Source organism: Fistularia commersonii, chromosome 15 (assembly GCF_037954325.1).
Source record: "Fistularia commersonii isolate RoL2024-O1a breed Wild chromosome 15, RoL_Fcom_v1.0, whole genome shotgun sequence".
Classification (NCBI taxonomy): domain Eukaryota; kingdom Metazoa; phylum Chordata; class Actinopteri; order Syngnathiformes; family Fistulariidae; genus Fistularia; species Fistularia commersonii.
Window position 1 is genome coordinate 2808543 of NC_141298.1, and position 24056 is coordinate 2832598.

At 38.8% G+C, this 24056-nt stretch overlaps 1 protein-coding gene across 1 annotated transcript; it reads right to left on the minus strand.

The window, feature by feature from the left end:
- Positions 1-17526: 17526 nt before the first annotated feature.
- Positions 17527-22236, minus strand: LOC147226236 (uncharacterized). The gene is made up of 5 exons (XM_086161093.1): positions 22136-22236; positions 20566-20674; positions 20071-20190; positions 19803-19881; positions 17527-19041 (listed from the first exon to the last, which is right to left on the minus strand). Exons 1-5 carry the CDS (start codon positions 22234-22236, stop codon positions 18950-18952), a joined length of 501 nt encoding a protein of 166 aa, XP_086017219.1. The 3' UTR covers positions 17527-18949.
- Positions 22237-24056: the final 1820 nt, after the last annotated feature.

The window sequence follows — 24056 nt, forward strand, 5'->3', positions numbered from 1 at the left end:
CCTTCCCACCCCTCATAGCACATAGTCTTGGGGCTGGAGATGGAGACACGAGATAGCTTATACATAAGAGGCAGCCTCATGCCTGAACTCTCCATCATTCTAACCCTGTTCCCTATGGAGAGAGCCCATTCTATCCAGGAGAAGGACAGACAATTTGTGCACTGGTGAGGTATTTGACTTGGAAAGACATATCTATAAACATCCAGTAGAGCTGGATTTTAAAACTTTGCTTTCTAAGTAAAACATAATAAATAATTAGAATGACAATTTTAATGACCTATAACAATTATAACGTCTGTCAAGTTGAAGAGATCTTGGCTTAACATGGGATTAGAAACGTGAAGGTACCTTAACGATTATTTTGATGATACATATAGATAAAAAAATTACCCCCCAATCACCTTTTTCAATCAAATTACAAAGAACACCCTGTCCCCCACCCATCTTTCTGTGCCTCTGCAACATTTAAACATCTCATCCTGGAATCACTATTAGTGTCCTTTTTACTGGTAGACTGCTACTAGACTGCTATGTTTGACAACATAGTAGTCTCGTAGCTTTTTCTGTCTCCGTGAGCATGTCAAGGTGGAAGAGCTTTGACGTGCTTTGTCCCTGACTCTTCCTCCACCAGGCCACTGCCTTGGAACTGCCCCGCTGGGGTCTCGATGTGGCGTCTGGATTTAGGTATAGATGGATGGGTGGCCATGTTCTGTCTCTAAGCTGCACCCCTCCGCCCTTCCAATCAGTGATTACAGGTCTTATACTTGACAAATCACCCCTGAGACACGGGGGAAGGGGGGCGGGAGGGGGTAACAAAGAGGACAATGGCTCCAAGACAATCAATGCCACAAGGTTTCTGTGGTACCGGCTTAAGGTTTCTCACCGCCGACTACTTTCACTTTGATCAATTTGCATCTTGACTGCAAGCATTCGAGACTTGTTGATATGTACATTATTTAATCTCAACTTAAAATTTAATAGGATTAACTAAATTGATTCATTTATTATCAGTATATTAAATTAAATAGTCACTTTCAGTGGAAAAGAATGAAGTGAAACAGATTTCATTGAAACAGATTTCATTGATTAAGAAAGGATAAGATAAGATAAGATAAGATAAGATAAGATAAGATAAGATAAGATAAGATAAGATAAGATAAGATAAGATAAGATAAACTTTGTTTCCCCAAAGGGGAAATTCTTTTGTCACAGCACCATAAGTTATCATGTCAAATATAGATATAAATATAAATATAAATATAAATAGAAATAGAAATAGAAATAGAAATAGAAATAGAAATAGAAATAGAAATAGAAATAGAAATAGAAATAGAAATAGAAATAGAAATAGAAATAGAAATAGAAATAGAAATAGAAATAGAAATAGACAGTGAGTTTGAAGACACAAGAAAGCAAAGACATCTGTGAATGTATAGACTACAAGGAGAACAACAACATCAACAACATCAGGAATAAGAATGGAGAACAGAATGGAAGAGTAAGGGTGAAAAATAGACAACCAAAACTTAATGACAATATAAATAGAGTGACAGTAGCAATGACAAGAATAAAATAAATAAAACAAAAATAGGCAGGATGCTTGTGCGCTGGGACCAACAAGGATTTTTTTTTTTTTTTTTTAAAAGAAAGCAGTTAGGGCATGACATGAGTTAATGAGGTTGTGGTAGCAGCACAGATGCACCTCAGGCCAGTCAGAGTTGTGTGCTGTCCTGACTGCTGTTATACAGTCTGATGGCCGTGGGCACAAAGGAGCAGCTAAAGCGTTTTGTCTGCACCGGGGTTGGATAAACCGTCGGCAGAACGAGCTTCCCATCAGCCATAGCTTGCCGTGCAGGGGGTGAGAAGGATTGTTCAGGATAGCAACAAGTTTCTCCTTCACCCTCCCCACTGCCACAAATTCAAGATGGTCCAGGCTCAGTCCCACCATCAAGTGGGCTTCCCTCACCAGCTTGTTGAGCCTGTTGACCTGAACCGTCGTGGCACCACCCTACGAGCACACTACAGCGAGGAAGAGAGCTCTGGCTACCATAGACTGGTAGTTGAGGAGCCCACGACAGATGCCAAAAATCTGTAGCGTGCTCCTGTAGAGTGCATCAGTGTTGTGTGACCAGTCTAGTTTATTGTTAATGTGTTAAAGTGGACCCCAAGGTACATGGAGGAGTCCAATATCTCAACTTCCTCGCCCTGGAAGGTGATTGGTCTCCACCATTTCTTCACAACCACTTCCTTGGTCTTGGAGATGTTGAGTAGGAGGTGGTTCTGGTTGCTCAACTAAAAAAACTCTTGATCAGGAAAATTGAATTAACATTATTATTATTATTATTATTATTATTATTATTATTATTATTATTATTATTATTATTATTATTATTATTATTGTTATTATTATTAACATTATTATTAACATTATTATTAATAATAATATTGTTATTATTATTAAAAATAACAAAAATGATAGTAACAATAATAATAATAATAATAATAATACATATTAGATAAATGATAAATGAAACAAAAAATAAATAGATAAATAAATTTAAAAAAATTCAACTGCAGATCATGTTAAATGTGTTTTGAGACAGTACTGTGCAGAATTGGAATGTTAAGGTCAACAGAATAAACAGACTTCACCAAACAAGATTTCATCTTTACGCATCTCAATATACCTATTTAGGCTTTGATGAAGTTTCAGAACTAAAAAAAAAAAAGTCACACACACACACACCTTCACATTGAATTAAATGATAAACTCACATTCCTGTCTGAGTGCATTTTCATTCATTGTATAAAACAAAGTTTAAAAAAAGTTCTCTAAAAAGTTGAATTTTGAATGGTGGACATTTTCTGAAGAAATGTGGAGACCAAAGGGTAGGACCAAAGACAAAACGCTTCAATAAACACACACAGACACAGGCTTAAAGGTCATATCCTGGAGAAGATTAGTTCCTCCATATTGAATAATACATGGGATCATCCCAGTCATGAGGGTGTGTTTTAAGGTTATACCAACAGGGTGGGCTTATTAGTCAACGCAATACCAATAACCCCAACCATACTATCTCAAACCGTTTGATGTTTGACACTGCAAAATGGGGTCTGTGGAGTGCCATGCCACAGGAGAAGGGGGGGAGGGTGTCAATTTATGATCTCAAAATATTTGTTTTTAGAGTATTAGTTCAATTTATCCAGTATTTCATGCCTTAATCCACACCAAAGTTTTGAATGTGTTCGCGCCTTCTGGTGTGTAGGGCTTCCTCCAGGGGATTTGCATAGTAAAAATTGCATTGGCAGAGATGTATTATTCAAAAAATACATTTAATATTTCAACCCAGCAGTCGGGGGTTACCTTTTTTGTGAATTCAAATGATAAAATTATTCTATTTTAACTGTAGGCTAATGATGACATAACAAGTTAATCAGATATCTGCCCAGCATCCCAGGATTTTCCCACTGGAGAGTATGTCACTGCAAAATCCTGGCTTAGCCTGTGGCTAAACTGATTATTCCAAACCTATTGAAAGCTACCTAGTCAGCTAAAATTAAAGGTACCTGAGTTCATTTATGAACTTAAGTTGTATGGAACTGAAACAATATAGAAAAGCTACACTTGCCATATTTTCTGAACACCTTACAAGCATCTGACCAAAGTATCTTTACAACTGCTTCATATAATGTAAAGCGTTTGATGGCAGTGGAGTCACACAAATTATCAACCCTTAATCACACATTCTTACAAATAGGGCTAGATTAGAAAGGGGCTTTGGTATCTTGTTACAGAGATTCATCATTAATATGCACAGATGATAATAAATGGACAGCTAAACCAGCAAAGTATTCTCTTATTTTCCGAATAAAATAATCCAGAGTCCAAAACTGACTTAAGGGTTCCTTTGCCTGGCATCAAGACGAGTCAAACTATGGAGGACCTTCCTCATGAGTATGAGGATGGTCAGATGAGTAGGCAGTGCAAATATTCCATCGGGTTGTCACGGTGAAGATATCACTGAACCTAAGCACAGATATCTTGACTATGAACGGATGTTAAACATTCTTTCATGGAGATCGAGGAAAGTACTGACTCGTGTGAAACATTGTTGCCACTGTGGAAGTGAGCCATCTCAGCTTCCAGCATCTTCTCAAACAGAACGTCCAGATGATTTGTGCGCGACTTTAACAAATTGGCACAAGAAAAAAAAATATTCATAAGGTTAAAGCGTTCACGATATACTCTCCGAGACCACGGCCCTTCTGGAGTAATACGGATGAGCCTTCTCTGGCTCAAAAAAGAGCAAGAAGCTCTGCACACTGTCTGGACTTTTCTTGGGATTAATTTGTTTCCTCTGTGCTTGGATTCAACAATCAAAGATATGTGAAGCAAAAGAAAGGAAAAGGGATGTGAAAATACAAACAACATGGAATTCTTCCTTGGAGACACCAGAAGGAATTCTGTCGAGTACCTAATAGCTGTCAGACGCCCCTTGTTTCTCTTTTGGTTGGTGGAGAAGCACAGAGATGAAGAAAGGAAAAATTCAGGGATGTTTTTTTTTTTTAATGTAGCTGCCAGACTGTCTTTGTATTGATAGAGGTCTCAAATTCATGTCAGAAAAAAAACCCACACTGTTCCTTGTGGTTTGTCCACTCTTATCTTTCCTTTCCCTGTCCTTTGTGTCTTCTTTTCTCATCCCCTCCACTCATTCACGACTCCTTTCGCCTCCTTCCCCTCATAGTTTCCCCTTTATCTGCTCATTTTGGTCTCTGGGCTCGAATAAATGTCACACCGCATCCTTCAGTCAGACCGATGCCGAGACAAGTTATAGAGGGCTTGTAAGAGCCCATTTGTCTTACCTTAGCCTTGCAGTTTTCATCATGGCCTCATCCACAACCACTCGTTCAAAGTACTTGGTTTCAAAACAGGCAAAGTATTGGAAGGTTTGAAGAAAAAACTGCTAAACCTATATTGAAGGACAACGTAAATTAAAAAGAGCAGCATACAGATTTGTAACAACAGTAAGATTTCCCAACTTCTCTTCATAATACCTCTCTGTCTTGTTTTAAACTTTCCTTTCTTTTTTTTTACCCTTCTTTATATGTTCATTATGCTCTGATTAGCAGTTGTGACACTTTTCATGCAACCAAGTCTCTCATGTCTCATCTTCACAACTGTGACCACTTTCTTCCATCCTTCACCTAGTGGGATTGCTCAATTTTCTCTGGGATCAAGCATTTCTGATTCTGAAAAAAAAACAATTAATTATTAAAGAATTATGTAATTATATATATATATATATATATATATATATATATATACACACACACACACACACACACATATATACTTATGTGTGTGTGTGCATATATACATATATATGTATGTGTATATATACGTATGTATCTATGTATATATATATATATACACACTCACTCACACATATCTTCATAAGAATTAATATGTATATATATATATATTTATACACATGTGGATGCTCTGTCAACAAGTGACCCAGAATGATGGCATTTATGATTAATATCATTAAATGGACCATTAAAACATTTTCTTGAGTTTAAAAGACATGTTTCAAATTTGTTAAAAAGAAAAATGTATATTCTCACATAGAAAAGCCACCTGCCAGGAGCAGGATGTAAAATAGGGCTGAAACATTTTTGCGGAATATTTATATTTAGGACTGTGATGGAGATGACTGGATCAGTGCAAAAGGGGTTTAGGTAGGGATCTACTGGTTGAATTTCCTTTCTGATTGTTTAAAGTTAAAACATTTTGAAACTTTTACAATTTCAAGAAACACAAGATCGAGTGGCTGATGTCTGCTGTACTTTTTGGCCCTTTTAATAATCTCAATATGACTGACATGATCAGATCCCGTGATAGTACGAATAAATTTCACAGGCACATAACATATATTCTATCCTATGGATTTATTCAGAATATTCAGAATTATTTCATGCATGTTGACGTTATTCAAAATGATCTAAAAATGACCATGCTACCTAATTGGGATGCACAAACCAAAAACAAACAAAACAAGTGCTGACTACATTAACTTGAAACACGCTCATTAATTCAATAAGTTTCATCAGAGAAAATGTGGAGATCATTTTAGTTAAATGACCTTTGTAAAATTGCATGTCAGAAAGCACTAAACATACTCCCGTAGGCGGAGCAAATAACTGAGAGATAATCAGTTAGAATAAGAATATCAATCTACTTGCTGACATTAAGCAAAAGCATCAGTAGAACAACCTGTGGTGTTAAGAGTCTGTTTTTTTGTTTTTTTTTTATATACACATATCATATTTCGGTGAACAGATGCCAAACATTTGGGTGCGGTGAAAACAGGACATGACATGGAAATGCTTGTAATGGCCTCCCGCCGACAAATTATATTAACCTATACAGTAACCTTGAGACCTGAAAATATAATCAATTATCAACACTGATGATTGTACCTTTTGTTAAAAAAAAATGCATCATGTTCCATATTCCCCTCTTGGGTGCCCAGTAGCCTTCTTGTCTGCTCAGTGTCTCTGCCGCCCCCCTCCCACTTTTTCCATCTGTCAAGCAGATGACAGGGGTTGGCCCTGCTGGATGAGTGCAGCAACCAGTTGTGACAACCATTTATGTGTGATTAATGGGCAAGACATAGTTCTGTGTGGGTGGAGGTCAAAATGACATCAAAACCCATGCAAATCACAGCAATTAGTCGAAGACTGATAATGGAGGAAGAGCAATGGTGTTGCAGAGTGGTTTTAGACTAGGTCCTGGTAGCAAACCAGAATGATGCATCCCATAAAGAAATGGACTGCATACATATTGTAATAATGTCACAAGAGCGGTGTGGATGATATGACCCTGATGCAATTCTTCTGGGAGAATTTAGCTACCCACTCGGAGCCTGTGGTAGTTGGTAGAGCAGCAGTCCATCCAATTGGGGGGTTGGTGGTTCAATTCCAGATCATTTAACACTTGATTGTTTTTTTTATATATATCATAGTGACTGACAGAATACAATTTTATTGGAAAAAAGTAATGGTACGCGGTTCCACCTTAGACATACCAAACTCAGTTGAAGTTCCACCAGGATTGATTATCTGCAGAGGAAGAATGTATGTCCATTCTGAAGAATGCAGATAAAGCCAGCATTTAACTATTGATATTGCATATAATATGATATACAGAAATATAACAATATGTTAAGGGAAATTCTACCTGTGGAACATTTGGATTAAAAAAAAAGACTAACTTGAGCAATTAATACATAGATAACTCCAAATTATCCATTGATAATTCTGACAAAAAACAACTGCTGATTAATATGGTCCCATTAAATTTATGAAGCTGAAAACAGAGAAGTGGAACTAAAAATAGAGCTTGATTTTGGATTAACAAATATAGAGGTGGTTTACAACATGAAACAGAAAAGTTTCACAGGTTGTGTTCTTGGCCCCATGGTTTGTCAGGCCCTCTTTGAAGAAAAAAAAAGCATAATGTTGAAAATGAGAATTCCTTTGGAAATCCTTGCATTGTAATCAGAGACTGTGGATTGAGAGATTTTTTTTTTTATATATGTTTTTATATTTACATGCATAAGTAACCCCAAGCTCTTTTGTGGCATTTCCCTCTCCCGTTAAACCCCAATCCAAATCACCGATATCAAAGAAGATGCTTAGATCTTCCTACGGCCCTGAGAAACATGTGACATAAATCCTGGATTTTTCTCAATTATACACAGAATTGGAATGTTACCAATTCACTTATCATAGAAAATAAGTTGGTTACAATTTTCTTAAAGGGGAGAATTTGTAACACTCCTCATTTCCCATCAAAGGGTCAAATAGGTAAATTTTATAATTTTCACCAAATGAAGGTCATTCACCATTTTCAAATCTGCTAGATGCTGTTTCATTTTTTTTTTTTTATCAAGTAGATAATCTGTATGAAGGGAGCATTTTTTTAAATCTGAATATAAATGTGCCAAAACAAACAGGAGTAGATTTCTCCTTATTCGTGATGCACAATGTGCGTGCGAGTGCGTGGATTTGTATTTGTGTATGAATTACACATTTACACTTTGATGGATTAGTTGGTCTTTGTTCAATGTGCTTCTGTTTTTGTTGATGATTCGCGTGGGAGCGCAAGGATGCGGTGTGGGATACTTTCTGTTCTGCAAGTTCTCGTGTTCACGTCTATAATTGTTTACTCTTCGAGAACAGAAAGAGGATCCCACCTGATCAGTTCTGTGGAGTAGATGGTTATTTCCTCAAAGAAAGAGGAACATTCAGTGTATCCTGGGGAATTTGGTATGCCGTGGGAGCTCAGACTGGGAAAAAAAAAACATGCCGGCCGACCGAACACGCAAGATATTCATATTATAGGTGGATATCATTATTGCTCTGCATTTAAATTGTGAGGAGTCCTTGTCGCTGTGACTTGAGATCAAATAATGTGCTTCAAAAGCTTCGTGGGTAGCAAAGTTCAAGCTTTGAAAATAAAAAAATTAACACGATGGAGTATTTTTTTGACAAATGAGTACCAGTTTTATGTCTTATGAGTTAAACTAACTTAATTGAGCGATGCTTTACAATTCACAACACTTCTGTCACACGTTTATTGCGTTTCAATTATCAATAATGTGTGGATAGCACGAAAAAAAAAACAAAAAAAAAAATTTGGTCATTCTCTATACTGCTTATCCTGCAGTCACGGTCAAGTTGAGACTGGAGCCTATTTTAGCTCTCCTTGGGCAAGATGTGGGGTTCACTATGGACTCATCACCAGTCAATCACAAGGACACACATATGACCATTCACACTCTCAATCACATATCTTGGCAATTTCGAGTCCTATTATTGATATTAGTTACCAATTTAGGAACCCACTGCATGCTTTTGGACTGTGGGAGAAAACTCAGGGAATCTAGAGGAAACCCACACAAACATTGGGAGAACACACAAACCCGGCACAGATATCTCAAACTTCTGCGGTACTTTGGATTTACATGTAATACTAAATTCAGGACTCTTGACAGATTAAAGAGTAACTTCTCCTGTTTACCACCATGTTGTATCTTTTTTAAAGAGACCAACCAGCTTATATTTGTTCGTACGATTAGCCCTGCTCTTGATATAACATTAACAGCATGGGTGTTGCTGGTCAAAAATGTTTCCCTATAATAATAGTTAATAATCCATTATTTGATGGATCATCTAGTGCTGAACTGGATCTTTTTATCCACTCAATTGTTTTCATGAAAGCAACAAAATTTGTAGTTCTAGCATGTCCTGTGAGCCACTCTAACAGGAAAGTTTTGAACTTGTATTTTTCTCGAAACTTTTAAGATTCTCTAATTGTCCCGCTACGTGTTGCACAGACCGCTCCTCCCCTGCCTCTCACACAACCAAAAGAATGAAACGCGCAACTTTTCACTCCCACGCCACCTGCCGAAACCCTCCGAATGTTTCCACGCCCTCTCTCTTTCAAATCCCAGCCTGCCAATCCGGCAGACCTTCTTGTGAAAGGGAATTAAAATCATTTGTCCTTGTTGGCTGCTGGGTCAACATCGGGTGTGCGCAGGGTGGAGAAAGACTTGAAGGCGTTTGATTCATCGTGCTGTCTCAAAAAGAGAGATTAATATTTCAATGTAATTATCACTTCAACGGCAATTACTGACCACACCAAAATGAAATTGTGGCTGTAGAAAGGAACATAACCGGCATTTTATTAAAGCTCGGCAAAGCTGGAGGGGGTGGCATCAGTCCCCGGCCAAATGAAAAAAGAAATTATTGGATGTGGTGAGTGGGTGAGGATGAGGAAGTATGGGGCATCCTAATGAGGGCAGATATCATTATCTTGAACAGATGCTCTGTCTGTGATTCATTAGGCCACTCTGCTGTCATTTGGCCAACATCAAATGAGTAATAGGCTACTAGATAAATGGAAAATTGTTTTGTGTGACTGATTTGGACTTGATACAATGACTTCGGTTGCGTTACAAAGCTGAAAACAATTCCAAGAAAATTGGAAAATAAATAGATAAAGACATAAAGAAACAAATAGTTAGGGGGTTAGGGGTAGGTCAGCTTTTGGGTAAAGGGTACATAACAACAGTTGTCCAAGTGATCTCTCGAAATCTTCGATATCTGAAGAGCTGTGTGAGATAGATGGACCCCCACATTATGTTTGGCAGGCTTTCCATTAGCACTGTTAGGGTGAGGGGAAGGAGTGGGGTCAGGGTTTAATAAAGGGGTTCTAACAACACCATCAAAGTGGTAATCCTCAAAATCGACTGCATCTAAAGAGCCATGTGTGATCGAGCAATGGGAATTAGAGCTACAAATTCAATGTATTGGGCAAGAGTTCCATATTTCTATAGTTAGGGTTTGGGTAAAGGGTAGGTTTAGGTAAAGGATTTATAACTATATTAATCAAAGGGTTAGGGTTACATATATACACTGCTCAAAAAAATAAAGGGAACACTTAAAAAACACATCCTAGATCTAAATGGATGAAATATTCTTATGAAATACTTTGCTCTTTACACAGTTGAATGTGCTGACAACAAAATCACACAAAAAAGATCAATGGAAATCAATTGTATCAACCCATGGAGGTCTGATTAGGAATCACACTCAAAATTAAAGTGTAAAAACAAACTCCAGGCTGATCCAACTTTGATGTAATGTCCTTAAAACAAGTCAAAATGAATCTGTGTTGCTTCCTGCGTGGACACTATGATTTCACAGAAGTGTGATTGACTTGGAGTTACATTGTGTTGTTCAAGTGTTCCCTTTATTTTTTTGAGCAGTATATTATTGTCCAAGGTTTAGGGTTGTGGTGAAGGGGTTATAGTGATGATCCTCAAAGTTGGGAATGGTAATTTGACCTAACCCTAACACAAAACAAAATAAAAAAAAAAAAACATGTTCCCTTTATCAGCTTCTTAGAGCATTTCCACTGAAGTGGCAACTATTCAGTTTGCTGTTGGTTGAGATTACTGGATACCAAATGTTATTTAACGCCAACAACGATTTAACATACAGGCACTGGATAATGGTAATTTAAAAATATCAGATGCAGTTGCAAATCAGACCATTCATTTAAAATACAGATGGACTTTTAGAATTTAATTTGCCTTTTTTTTAATGTATTCTCTAAATCCTTTCTTTTAAATGCATGCCTTCTGTTTGTTTATCTTCAAAGTTCATTTATGAATTTTTCTTTACATTAAACCCAGTCACGTTTACATGAATTACATCATCAGCTTCTCAGGAACTGGACTGTAGTGATATCTGCATGCATTGTAGTTGTAATCCATGTCATCTACTTATTTCAGGTGAGTAATAGGGATGGATTTCCTGACCAAGTCCCTCATTTCATCTGCTGCCGGGGGGTTTGCAAACCAACCTGTTTCAATTAAAATTTGGGGATCATGTTAATTGCTCCTCACTTCGCCTTCCTCTCTCATTCCCTTGTCGTATTCAAGGAAATTGGAGTCGCCTTTTCTCCCTTCATGCACCATTTCCTGTTGGACAGAGTGCAGCTGCTCTTTCCCTGCTCTCCACGAGACGTTAAAATAAAGGTCTTTCCTGATGCCTCAGACAGGACAGTCATATTTATTTCTTGCGAGAGGACTAAAAATTATCATAGACTTATATTAGTTAACACTGTCCCCCATACAATTATGACCATTTTTTAATGAATATCTTATCTATTCATGCAAACTTAGTTTTGACACAAACTTTAGTCACTACACAATTTGTCAATTCTGATGTGGTAAGTTGAATGTGTTCAGAACATTCATGAAACTGGAAAAAAAAGAACTAAACCCTTCTCTGCCCAGTTTATCAGATAACTGGTCTTCCAAGGGTTCCAAGCTGATGACAATGATGACCGAACTATGAATGTTACAGAACTCCAGGAGCTATGAATGGAATTATTACATCCTTGCTGGGGTAAAATATGTATTGTACTGCATTTTACCATTAATTCAATGGATTTTGTCAATTAATTAAAAAAAAAAAAAAAAGAAAAGAAATCTCAAATTCACTACCGTCTCTCATGAAAAGAGAGTGGGTGAGGATTTTCAATCAACAAGACGCTACAGGAGTTTTACAGGTTAGCTGAATTTGATTATCACAAGTCTTAGTGATATTGGAAAAATTCGAGTTCTTGTCAAGATAAACTAAACTCGGTGACATCTATTTATTTAAACAAGATAATATCTTTTAAATGTCAAGGCTTGGTTGGGTTCGAAAATTGGTCTCAGGTTATTTTACTCTGATTTGAGGAAGTTTCCGAATTTCAGCAGATCTCAGGGGGGCTTTTTTTAAAAGCTATCAAACACGATCAAAGAAAATAACCTGACTGTGTCAGTGCGACTGATGCAGGTCAGTTGTGGACTGGAACAACAAATTCAATGGGAGATGAATTATTAGAACTTTTTATTTTGAGTGAAATTTTTACAATTTGAATGTAATGCTGTAGTGACAAAGTGCCCAATCCCTGACCAGAATACAATAAACATGTCTCTCGCTGAACTTTGAATTCACCGATACGTTGGAGATGGAATGTCAAAATGTTAATTCCAAAATAAGGCCAATGTCTAATTTAGCAATTCTGTTAATTTAAGAAAAAGGTGTTATCCCTCTCTGGATCCTAACACATATGTGTTTAAAAGTGCCTCACGACGTCTGTCAGTGGTACTGAACGCTGCCGCCCAGCATAAATCCCTATCTTGTAGTAGGTAGGCCGTCATCACTGTGACATGATGTACGCAGGGTGGACGTGTGCACAGATCCATGCAAAACCCCATGTCAACCTCCCCCCAGCTCCTAAAGCCAAAACTGATATATTAAGTGACATACAAAAGAACATGTTCAATTCCAGCGGCGGTGTTTCCGTGAAAACGGAGACAGTCACTGGGTCAAAATGGAACCTCATCCGTCTGATGAGCCGCGCCCCCTTTTCCTCCTCCTGAGATGAGCTCATGTTCTGTCACGATTAATGAGCTTGGTGAAGGTTGAGTGACGGATCAGAGAAGCTGTGGGGAGCGGACTCCCTCCACTTACGCCGCTCCGTGGAAACTAAAAAGAACTTCTGAATAAAGAGCAGATGCTTCGTTTTGAAAGCAGAGCCGCAGGTTCGAGGGAACCCATGGGGAATTTTAAGCCATTTTTCAATAAGAATGAAGTGTGCCCCATCAGATGATGAGTATATTCCTTAAACCAGATTATGTAATATTTGCTGTAACTTGCTATAGGTGTTATTAACCTAAGTTTTTTTTTCTCTTTTATTCATTCACCCATCCATCCATCCATCCATCCATCCATCCATCCATCCATCCATCCATCCGTCATTTGATGCTGCTTTTCCTACTCAAGGTTGGATGCTGGTGCCTATCCCAGCTGCCATCATGCAAGAGGCAGGGTGCACCCTGGATGAGTTGCCAGTCAATCGCAGGGCCAATAATACAGACAGACAACCAGTCACCCTCTGGGCAACTTTACCGATTTTCCCAATTAACCTGCTGCATGTTTTTGGACTTTGGGCGGAAACCGGAGAAACCAGAGGAAACGCATGCAGACAGAGGGAGACAATGCAAACTCCACACAGAAAGCGCTACCCACTGTGCTGCATCCTCCTTTATTAAATCATTTATCTTTATTATTTTATCATTTGTTGATTGAATTTTTTATGTATGTATGTATTTTGAAGGCAAAAGGGTGGTGCACATGCTAGCGGATCCACCTATATACATATATATATATATATATATATATATAAATCCACTCTTTTCAGAATACAGAATACGTAATATCAACACCAGACATGCACACAGGCACTCTATACATCGTCCCCCTCTTAAAATAATCGACTAAGTCATTTCTTCAGATTTTTCCGGAAACTCAAAAAACTGAACCACTTGAAACACTCTTGACATAGGCAATTTCTACTAAAGGGGTGGAATGGCACAATCTGTTTAACTGAGGATGTAGGTTATTTTGCCAGAGGTGGTCAACTTAGTGAGGAGATGATTTAGGCAAAAAAAAACATTTTTGTAAAAAAAAGACTTAGGCGATTATTTTAAGAGGACGACAATATTATATCATTTCGTTTCAGCTCACAAACATATTCAATGTACCAATTGTGTATTTTCATATAAAACTTATATTTTGCAAAATTCTTAAGCAAAACAAGGAGGTCGTTATCAAGGACCTCTGGTACACAGATTAACACAGCCCACAAACCGCATCCATCTCCAGCTTAAAATCCAATAAAAATCACATTTATGATGTTCTAAGTCATCAGTATTTGCTTGATTATTTTGAATGAGACACTTTCTTGGCATCGCTGTCAGTCCAGTAACAGAATCGGCAGGTGCGCCCTGCCAATGCTCTGCCTAACAAGCACCCATTTTCAGTAAAACAAAAGCTTCGACAGGCAGAAGCGTAGCAGTGCAAAAGGCTTATCCTAGAGGCAAACCTCAATATTCACAGACAATTCAACCATCCACTGTCTTAGATATAGAAATGAAACTTGGATCAACGCTAATTCTGACACACATTACATCAATGTCACGGACAAGACCAGCAACTTTACATCCGAGGATGATTCTGTGTGCAAAGTGGCCTTAGCCTATGGAGTTAACATTGAGGGTGACGCGCAAGTCTCAACACTCACATAGATCCTAACCCCACCCCACCCCACTCCTCACACACACACACACACACACACACACACACATACACTTGCGCGCTGATCAATACTTGCTCTTCAACTTGCACCACCCAGCAGAACACGAGCTAGGGGTCATCATTTATCAAACTCTAAAAACAGAAACGCAAAAAAAGACAAAGACACGGAGGAAGGTGGCTGGGAAGAAAAACATAGCGTTGTTATGCAGACGTTTCAGAAAATGTAAGGAGCCTCCTCATAAAAGAAAAACACTACGTACCTCTGGTACCTCTGACTTTTCAGCCCTCTAACACCCCGAGGCAGAACCTCGTGTACCCCCGAGGGCGGATTATCCAGAAGCCTCGAGTTGTGGGATGGTGAGGAATGTACAGATGCGTATATTGAGGAAACTAAAATGAACAAGCAGAAGGTCCAGCCCAGGAGAACCAGCTCCGGGGGTAAGGCCTCAGTGATCTGTTTATAATCTCTGATACCAGGGACGTTGCTTTGAGAACTTCCCAGATCGTAAGAGAAGATACGACAAGAAGCCATCTTTGTCAAAGTAAGAAGAGGAGGTCTTGGACGGAAACCTTTTAGCAGATCGGGATCCATTTCTTACCTCAATCCCACACCACATTAACGCCTCATGCAGTAGCTCAGTAAAGGGGTCAAAAGGTCACATGCTTCTTCAAGGTCCAACCATCAATGACTGTTTCCAAATAAAGCCAATGTGGTCAGAATAGTCCACAAATCTTGAAAGAGGAAAAAAAAAAAACAGGAAAATCTTTGACAAGTACTTTAATTCATAGCCGTGAACATTTAAAAAAAAAAGCTGCTTGAAGACATCTGGGCTTTGGAGGATGTGTGGCTGTGTGTGAACTTTGGAGTGGTTCATTTAACTCGGCTGTGCTTTTTTCTTGTCTGATTTTGTGTGTGTGTTTCTTGCTCCCTCAAGCAGCCACTATCCTCATCTTCCCATAGCCAACAAGTCAATTTCTTTTGGCTGCTTCGGAGCAGATTTATAGCCCGCTATTGTTGTTTTTCTGCGATATTGTTGAATACGGCAGACTTTTCAGACCCTTGCCACTCCGTACCCTGTACTGTCACCGCAGGGGCCCCCTGAGGATCTTACACACACTCTAATTGGTTTGGGAAGGATTTGGCAGCCTTTGAACTACAGGAAGACGGAAAGGGAGGTAGGGGGGAGCGCAGAGAGAGATGGAAAGAAAAGAATGAAAGAAAGACAAAAAGAGGGGTGGAGACAGTGTTTGTTTGTATCAATGTTCATTTTCCCGGCAGCTCTTTGTCTTCATCCCTGTTGTGTGCGTGAAAAAAAAGGGGTGCAGCGATAACACGGACATATTAAAACGGTATGCGTCTTATTCTTGAATAAACAATATTGACATGCGCAGTAATGCACGTCGCATGTAAAGTAGCCCTCAAATTGGACAGATCGGAGCAGAGTGAAATGCATTTACACACAGACACAGAAAGGGGCAGATAAAACGTGTCAGCTAGACAGAAAACTGTCAATTAAAAATGATCTCTGAAATCCAAGGCTATTTTGAAGTCAGACCTACCACTGCCCTCGTCCATTTTAAGTCTGATGAGAAGAGTTAGTTATGAGGGAGATATCTCGGTTTTATCATCGCGACCTCTTCAACCCATGCAGAGAAACAGCGTGATTTAGGAACATTCGTTAAACTTCGTAAAACGACCTTCCACGGCAGACTTTGAAGACCCTTTAAGAAGAATCAAATTCATATCAGGTGTTTACAGACGTGACAAACAAATTGAACAACGCAATCTAAAACATTTAGGACATTTCCACAAAAGTACTGAAGCAGACAATTGTTTCCTCATGAATTCTCCAACATGCAGGTGTTGTTTAAAAAAGTGCATTATCACCTTCAAATGAATTATTGTTAGTGCATTTCAGAATAAATTAATATGCAGATATTTGTCATGTTACAAACTAGGTGGCTCTGCTGTATGGTTGATACCCTGTTGAAATGCTTGTGCCTATTAAATATTGGCCTAGGATTGTTTTGATAAAATATTTGTCACAGATACCCATCATTGCTTCAACCAAATTGAGTCTGATATATTTTTTCACTCACCGAACGAATACATAAATATATACTAATAACAACCTAGCCTAATTAATCAAATGACTTAAATTGACTTTGCCTGATATGAGTCTTCAAACAGTTTATTCTCCATCACTTTACCAATACTTTAGGGTTATTTTATATAATTCTATTTTATTTTATTCATTTACTTTGTGCTCATGGAACTTTTCTTTCACACACTAATGGCATTTATAATCTCGGATATTACATTTTGACAGGCGCCTTCTAACACCTGCCTCTCTTATATTATTATTATTATTATTATTATTATTATTATTATTATTATTATTATTATTATTATTATTATGTTATTATTATTGTTATTGTTATTGTTATTGTTATTATTATTATATTTTTTATTAACATTTTTTTACAATTATTATTATTATCATTATTATTCGTAATTACGATGTTCTCTTTGGATTATGTGTTCTCATATATTTAAAACTGAATATATACCAAAGAACTATTGCTTGGAAACTTGATCCAAAAGGAGCTGGAAGGAATCGAGTTAATTTTTTTAATTTTTTTATTACATCGTGTCATCACAATAGCGGGGCTGCATTAATATCAAATAGCTGCTTGTCACACATTGTAGGCAAACAGACAGTTGCCTACAATGTGTGACAAATTACACTCATAGATAAAATCTTTTATAAATACCACATCCTCCTTTTCCTCCCCTTAACAGGTTGATGTGTCCTTGAAGTCACGCCGCTACGATGCAATGTGAGTTGCTCTGTCCGAAGAGCGCAGACTCCAAAGCCCACCGTGCTCCAGCCATGGCGGGAGGGTTGGGCAGGTCTCTGTGATGGATGGCAAAGCCCTGCTGAGCATATTGCTCCCTTAATAAAAGCTGCCCTGCAATTTACACGCAGCTAAGGATGTATTTTCTCTGTGAGGCTCCCTCAACCCTCCTCACTCCACCATCATTTTTGAGAGCGAAAACAGGTTTAGGTGTCAGAAAGAATGATGCCCCTCGTCAGAGCTTGACTCACCTCTGAGCGGTATCCACAGATATATTCGTACACCTTGTGTTTGTGTGTGCCTCTTCCCGCGCAACACTGTCTTCTTTCTTTTCTTTTTTTTTTTTATCAGGGGCATCGAAATACAAGACAGAGGACACCATCAAACTGTCACAGAGTGAGTCCACAATCAAAACGACGTCTGAGTCTTTATTTGGATGTGAAGAGATAGGGAAGGCCACAGCACTGACTGGTAAATAATGAATACTGTGTGCGATGAATTGATCGTGAGCCCGAGGCTCAGAATTATTTGAGAAAAAAAGTAGGTGGCCCCCTTTTTATGTCTCCTCAGAAGAAGAGAAGTGACTGTTTGTTATATCAGCAGTTTTCAAAACTTGTGGGTATTGAGTCTCAAAATAAGGTGGCAGACATTCATGACCCTACTTGCCCCTCAAGTACGGCACACACACACACACACACACACACACACACACACACACACACACACACACACACAAACTCACAAACAAGCACAGATAACCTCATGGAGTGCCCACACCTAACCCAAACTCAAAGATGTGTGAATGAAGGTAAAGATTTATGAATGTGCTGTAGTTTTGGGCTTGCTCATTTTTAAACCAGAATGTGGCCACCTGGTGGACAATTACACTCAGTGCAGATTGAACTCTCAATACTGAACATTTAGGCCAAAAAGCTGTAGTATCACTCTTGTTGAGTGTTGTCAATAACATTTCGCAGTACATTTTGAACATAGTGACATAGGTATGAAAATAAACACATATGTTGATTGCACAGATGAGACCCCCAAGAAAATAAGGATACTGAGCTCCAACAGATTAAACTGAATATTGTCATAGGTTATGAGCATAGTGAAATTAGCATTATGAAAATGGAACATTTATTCTTAATTCCCTCAAAGTTCTATTATTTCAACCCTGTTTATGAAGCTGAGTTAGGAAAATATGAATGAGAAAACTATCATCTGAATTAACTTGTTGTATGTCTATACATTCATATTGGACAATGAAAAGATGGGATCCAATTTCAGGCTATTATAAAACCTTGAAGAAAAAAATTAAAAAAAAAAGGAGCACGACATGCAGACGGGAGGTCACGGGAGGTCAGTAAATGGTGCAGTTGGCGGAGGAGCGCTGGGTACACATGAAGTCGCTGGTGACCTCTCTGTAGCCTCTGGCCTCTGTCAGATGACTTCCTGATGGAGGAAGAGGAGGGGGATACAATGAGTGATGAAGACACACAGCTGGAGATGCTCGAGAATGGACGGCATATTTTAATTTCGAATTAACGTGGATTTAAGTCATGTAGAAAAGTAAGTCTCTTCATCAACCTCTTCTCCAGATTTGGAGGTGAGAAATGTGACTCCGTCACCGATCTGCACTTTGAGTGTGTTACTTTAGCTGTCCATAGATAAAATCTTTTTTAAAAAGAGATTCTGGCAATTAGAATAAAAAAAAAAAAAAAAATCCAAAATGTAGTTGTCAAAGATAAGGTATTTATGAAGGGGCAGTGAATATTTTTCATACTATCAGCTGGCACAAGGTGTTAAGTTAGCTGGTTAGCGCTGAACTTATTTATTTTTTGTCAAAAAATTGTTTTTTTTTAACATCAAAAAGCCTGTGTAGGAAAAAAAGACAGAAAAGAATACTCGTTTGGTGCATAACTACAAATGCGCACTTTAATGACGCTTGTTATGTTATTATGCAGTTAGTTTGGCGCCAACTAGTTTTTAAAATGCAAAAACATCTGGGCATAAAGAAAATATGTTTGTTGACATATAAGGTTGCTTTTGAGTTAAATCAGCACCAGTGAGTCCCCAGATGAGCTTTGGGTTTCACAACACAATGGACAAGTGATTTCAGCAAACGGCATCTCACAGTAATCTTGTATGAAGAAGGATAACTATCAAAAATCTTCCTCTCATCCCGAAGTCTGCCCTTCAGTGTGGACTCCTACCTTCCATGAGGTTGTAAAGGTTGCAGTAATTTGTGCCGTGGTCTTTAACAGCATACCAGGTCTCCGAGACGGACATGGCCTGGACACAGAATCACAACCAGACGCATATAGATTGTCAGGTATGATACAATTTTGAAGTTTTGACTTATTTTTTCAAAATAAGTCAGAATTTCATTGACAGGATGTAAAGATCCCATCATAATTGAGACATTATCTTTAGTGCCCTTAAAGGTCAAGCCCCCATCTTATAGTGCAAATGAAAACTTACCGCCACGCGGCAGCAGGTGAAGAAATGATAGGGAACTAGTCGGAAGTTGATATCATCCACATATTTTTTAAAGGGCGTGGTGTGTTTGGCTGTGATGAAGTGGACCGAGGCCGACTGCAGCTGCAGGAACACCAGATCACATCTTAGTAAAAGACACTGACGGGTTACATTGATTCTTTTAGTATTTTGGTACTAGCATTAGCTGTTGTGAGTAGTAGTAGTAGTAGTAAAAGATTGAGTCCTCCATTAAGTATGTCAAGTAAGTGTGATATGTGAATGGGCCATGGAGGCTTCATTTAAAATACTGCCGGGCGCAGAGGCAGGGGGCTGAGGCACTTTGAGCAATGCAAAGCGGAAATCATTTAAATACACTCATACGAGACACTTAAAAATCACAGCCTCACACCAGTATCGGTTTAACTTGTTTAGCTTCTGCTGTTTAAATGATATAATGAACAAGTGTTTGCACACACATTGACATAAAAACACACACACCTTGTAAAGGCACTTCTGTCCTCCCAGGCTACAGCCAGACATGCTTGACCACTTCTTAATCTGTGTAACAAGAGCTTCATAAACTGCTTGGCAGGGGATCCCAAAGTACCTGGATTATAAAGGCATATCTGTGTGTGAGTTGCCTGCTTGCACTTGATCATGTGCCTTGCAGGAACCGTGGGTGGGCTTCCTGTGGACGCCCCTCAGGCAATCTGAGGTTACTCTGGCATCTGGTGGACATAAACTGTATGTGCTGCTTTTGTTTTCAGTTGCAATGCAAAGGTTACAGTTTTAATCAAGGCCAGCTTTAAAAACAAGTAACAAATAATTTTTCATTCCTAGATATCACTCAATGTATTTGCTGATGCAAAATGTTTTGGTTGTTTGTCTATATATGTGGCCCTGCGATTGACTGGCGACCAGTCCAAGGAGTACATAACTATGCTGAAAAAGCTTCATTTTCTCTCTAAAAAGATGTGAAGCCACAGATGTCTGACCTTCCCTTAGATTATGTGTTTTTTGAACTTCAGTTTCAAAGGCTGTGGGCTACTGGAGGTGTATTTATCTCCAGAAAACAGAAACTTTGGCCTGCTCTGTTTTTGGATGGCAAAGTAAGTGGATTACAGCTGACAGGATGGTCTTATGATCTGAATTCGCTAATCCAGAAATGATCTTAAATGGCTATTTTTAAGAGAAATTGAAATTAATCCAAGTTTTTACAGTGAATATGCACAAAAACCTAATAGAAATATCAGTCTTGGGTCTGGTGTTATTTGCCTCGTTTGATACACTTATCATTCATGTGGATTATTGGTGATATTTAGACTAAAGCACACACATAGTTCTGGCTAAGCACACCCAAAATGTCAAAATGTATAGAATAAATAGCAATGAGTTTATCGAATCAAACTGGGCGGCACTGCAACGAATGTCTATGTTTTTTTTTTTTTTTTTGCAAGGAATATATAAACTGGGTAACACTAAAGGAAACATTACTTTATTCACATTTTACTAGTCAACCACTGGCCTATTTGCAAGCATATTCATTAACTTCTTGCACTGTTATTTGTTGAATGCATTCTAGCTTGAACCTACTCCCTAAAAAAACGCCTAATACTTGCTTTTTGATGGTGTATTACTGAATTATGACATTACCACGCCTTGCTTAGTACAGGCCTTTTAAGGTGTTAGTGCCTAAAAATAGTTTTTCATGCTTAGTGATATGGATAAATTTGGTCATGTGTCCTAATCAAGTCTTCCATTTATTTATTTTTTGTTTAGGAGAAGAAATGTGTAAAAAGAATAGTGAAAAAAATACAATATCACTGTTATTCACAACGTTTTAGCAGGAGCAGTTTTTAGCAGCATTACTGAAAATAAGTGCTGTGAATGACAATTGATATGTTAAAATGTCCACATTAAAAGAATGTGGGCTTCAATATTAAATAACATTAATAATAACAGTTGATTACAAGGTAACTATAAGTAGAGATAACGTCTACTTATAGTTACCCATGTACCTGAAAAGTGGCATAGTATTAAACCAAAAGACAAAAGTACAGTACTGTACCATTCTACTTTGCACTGGGCATGAAGAGGTCCAGCATAGCTGAGCTCTGAGACGCCAATCACCAGGATCCCCGCAAAGAACCAACGTACTGCGTGCGTCATGCTTCAAACTCACTCTGACAACTGCTCGATTATGAGAAAGAAGAATAAGAAAATGAATCACAAGATGAGCATGTGCTCTTCCAGAAAGGAAACAGCCTAAATTCAATTTAGTTCAGAGGAAGATGCAATTAAGAGAGGTTGCAGATGGCCTTGGGTTATACTGACGCCTAGTGGAATTTTAAGATACAGCTTGAATGAATCTGTGTTCCTAGGTTCTCCAGTTTCCTCCCACTGTCCAAAAGAGTGAAGTAGGTTCAGTGGAGACCCTAAAGTGTTTTACCTATATGTGGCTCTGCAATTGGCTGAGGACCAGTCCAGGGTGAACCCCCCCATCCACACCCTGGACCCTGAGTACAAGATAAGTGGTATAGATAATAAATGAATGAGTGAGTGAGTGAGTGAGTGAGCGATTGAATGAATGAACATACATTAAGAAATAAATAAAGGAATTAATATAGCTGTGGAATTAGATAACAGACAGAACGGAGGAATGTATTTGAAATATTAAATTCGAAAAAAAAAAATAATAATAAAAAAATATATATACATATGCATCTACTTTTTAATTAATTTCATTCATATACATGTACTTATATAGATATACACTGCTCAAAAAAATAAAGGGAACACTTAAACCACACAATATAACGACTAGTCAATCACATTTCTGTGAGATTAAACTGTCCACTTGGGAAGCAACACTGATTGACAACCAATTTCACATACTGTCGTGCAAATGGAATAGACAACAGGTGGAAATTATAGGTAATTGGCAAGACAACCTCAATAAAGGAGTGGTTCTGCAGGTGATGGCCATAGACCAGGTCTCAGTTCCTATGCTTTCTGGCTTATGTTTTGCTCACATTTGAATGCTGGCTGTGTTCTCACTCTGGCATGAGACAGCATGTACAACCAATACAAGTGGTAGTGCAGCTCATCCAGAATGGCACATCAATGTAAGCTGGGGCAAGAAGGTTTGCTGTGTCTGTCAGCGTAGTGTCGAGAGCATGGAGGCGCTACCAGGAGATTGGCCAGTACATTAGGAGACAAGGAGGAGGCCGTAGGAGGGCAACGACCCAGCAGCAGGACTGCTCCCTCTGCCTTTGGCAATGCTCCTCCTGTTCCTCCTTGCACAGAGTCCTGCAAAATGACATCTAGCATTTGTCTGCTCAAATGGTCAGAAACCGACTCCATGAGGGTGGTGTGAGGGTCTGACATCCACAGGTGGGGGTTTTGCTTCCAGCCCAACACCGTGCAAGATCTTTGGCATTTGCCAGAGAACACCAAGATTGGCAAATTCGTTGCTGGCACTGTGCTCTTCACAGATGAAAACAAAGATTGACACTGAGCACATGTGACAGTCTCGAGATGTCGTGGAGAATGCTCTGCTGCCTGCCACATCTTCCAACATGACTTGTTTGGCAGTGGGTCAGTGATGGTGTGGGGTAGCATTTCTTTGGGGGGTGCTGCACATCCCTCCATGTGCTGCCTGACTGCCAGTAGTTTATTGAGATGAGATGCTCAGACCCCTTTTGAGATCATACGCTGGTGTGGCTGGGTTCCTCCTAATGCAAGACAATGCTAGACCTCATATGGCTGGAGCGTGTCAGCAGTTCCTGCAAGATGGAAGCACCGAGGCTGTGGACTGGCCCGCCCGTTCCCCAGACCTGAATGCAATTTGGCACTTCTGGGACATCATGTCTCGCTCCATCCACCAACGCCACGTCGCACAACAAACTGTCCAGGAGTGGGTTGATGCTTTAGTCCAGGTCTGGGAGATGAGCTCCCAAGAGATCACCCACCATTTCATTAGGAGCAGG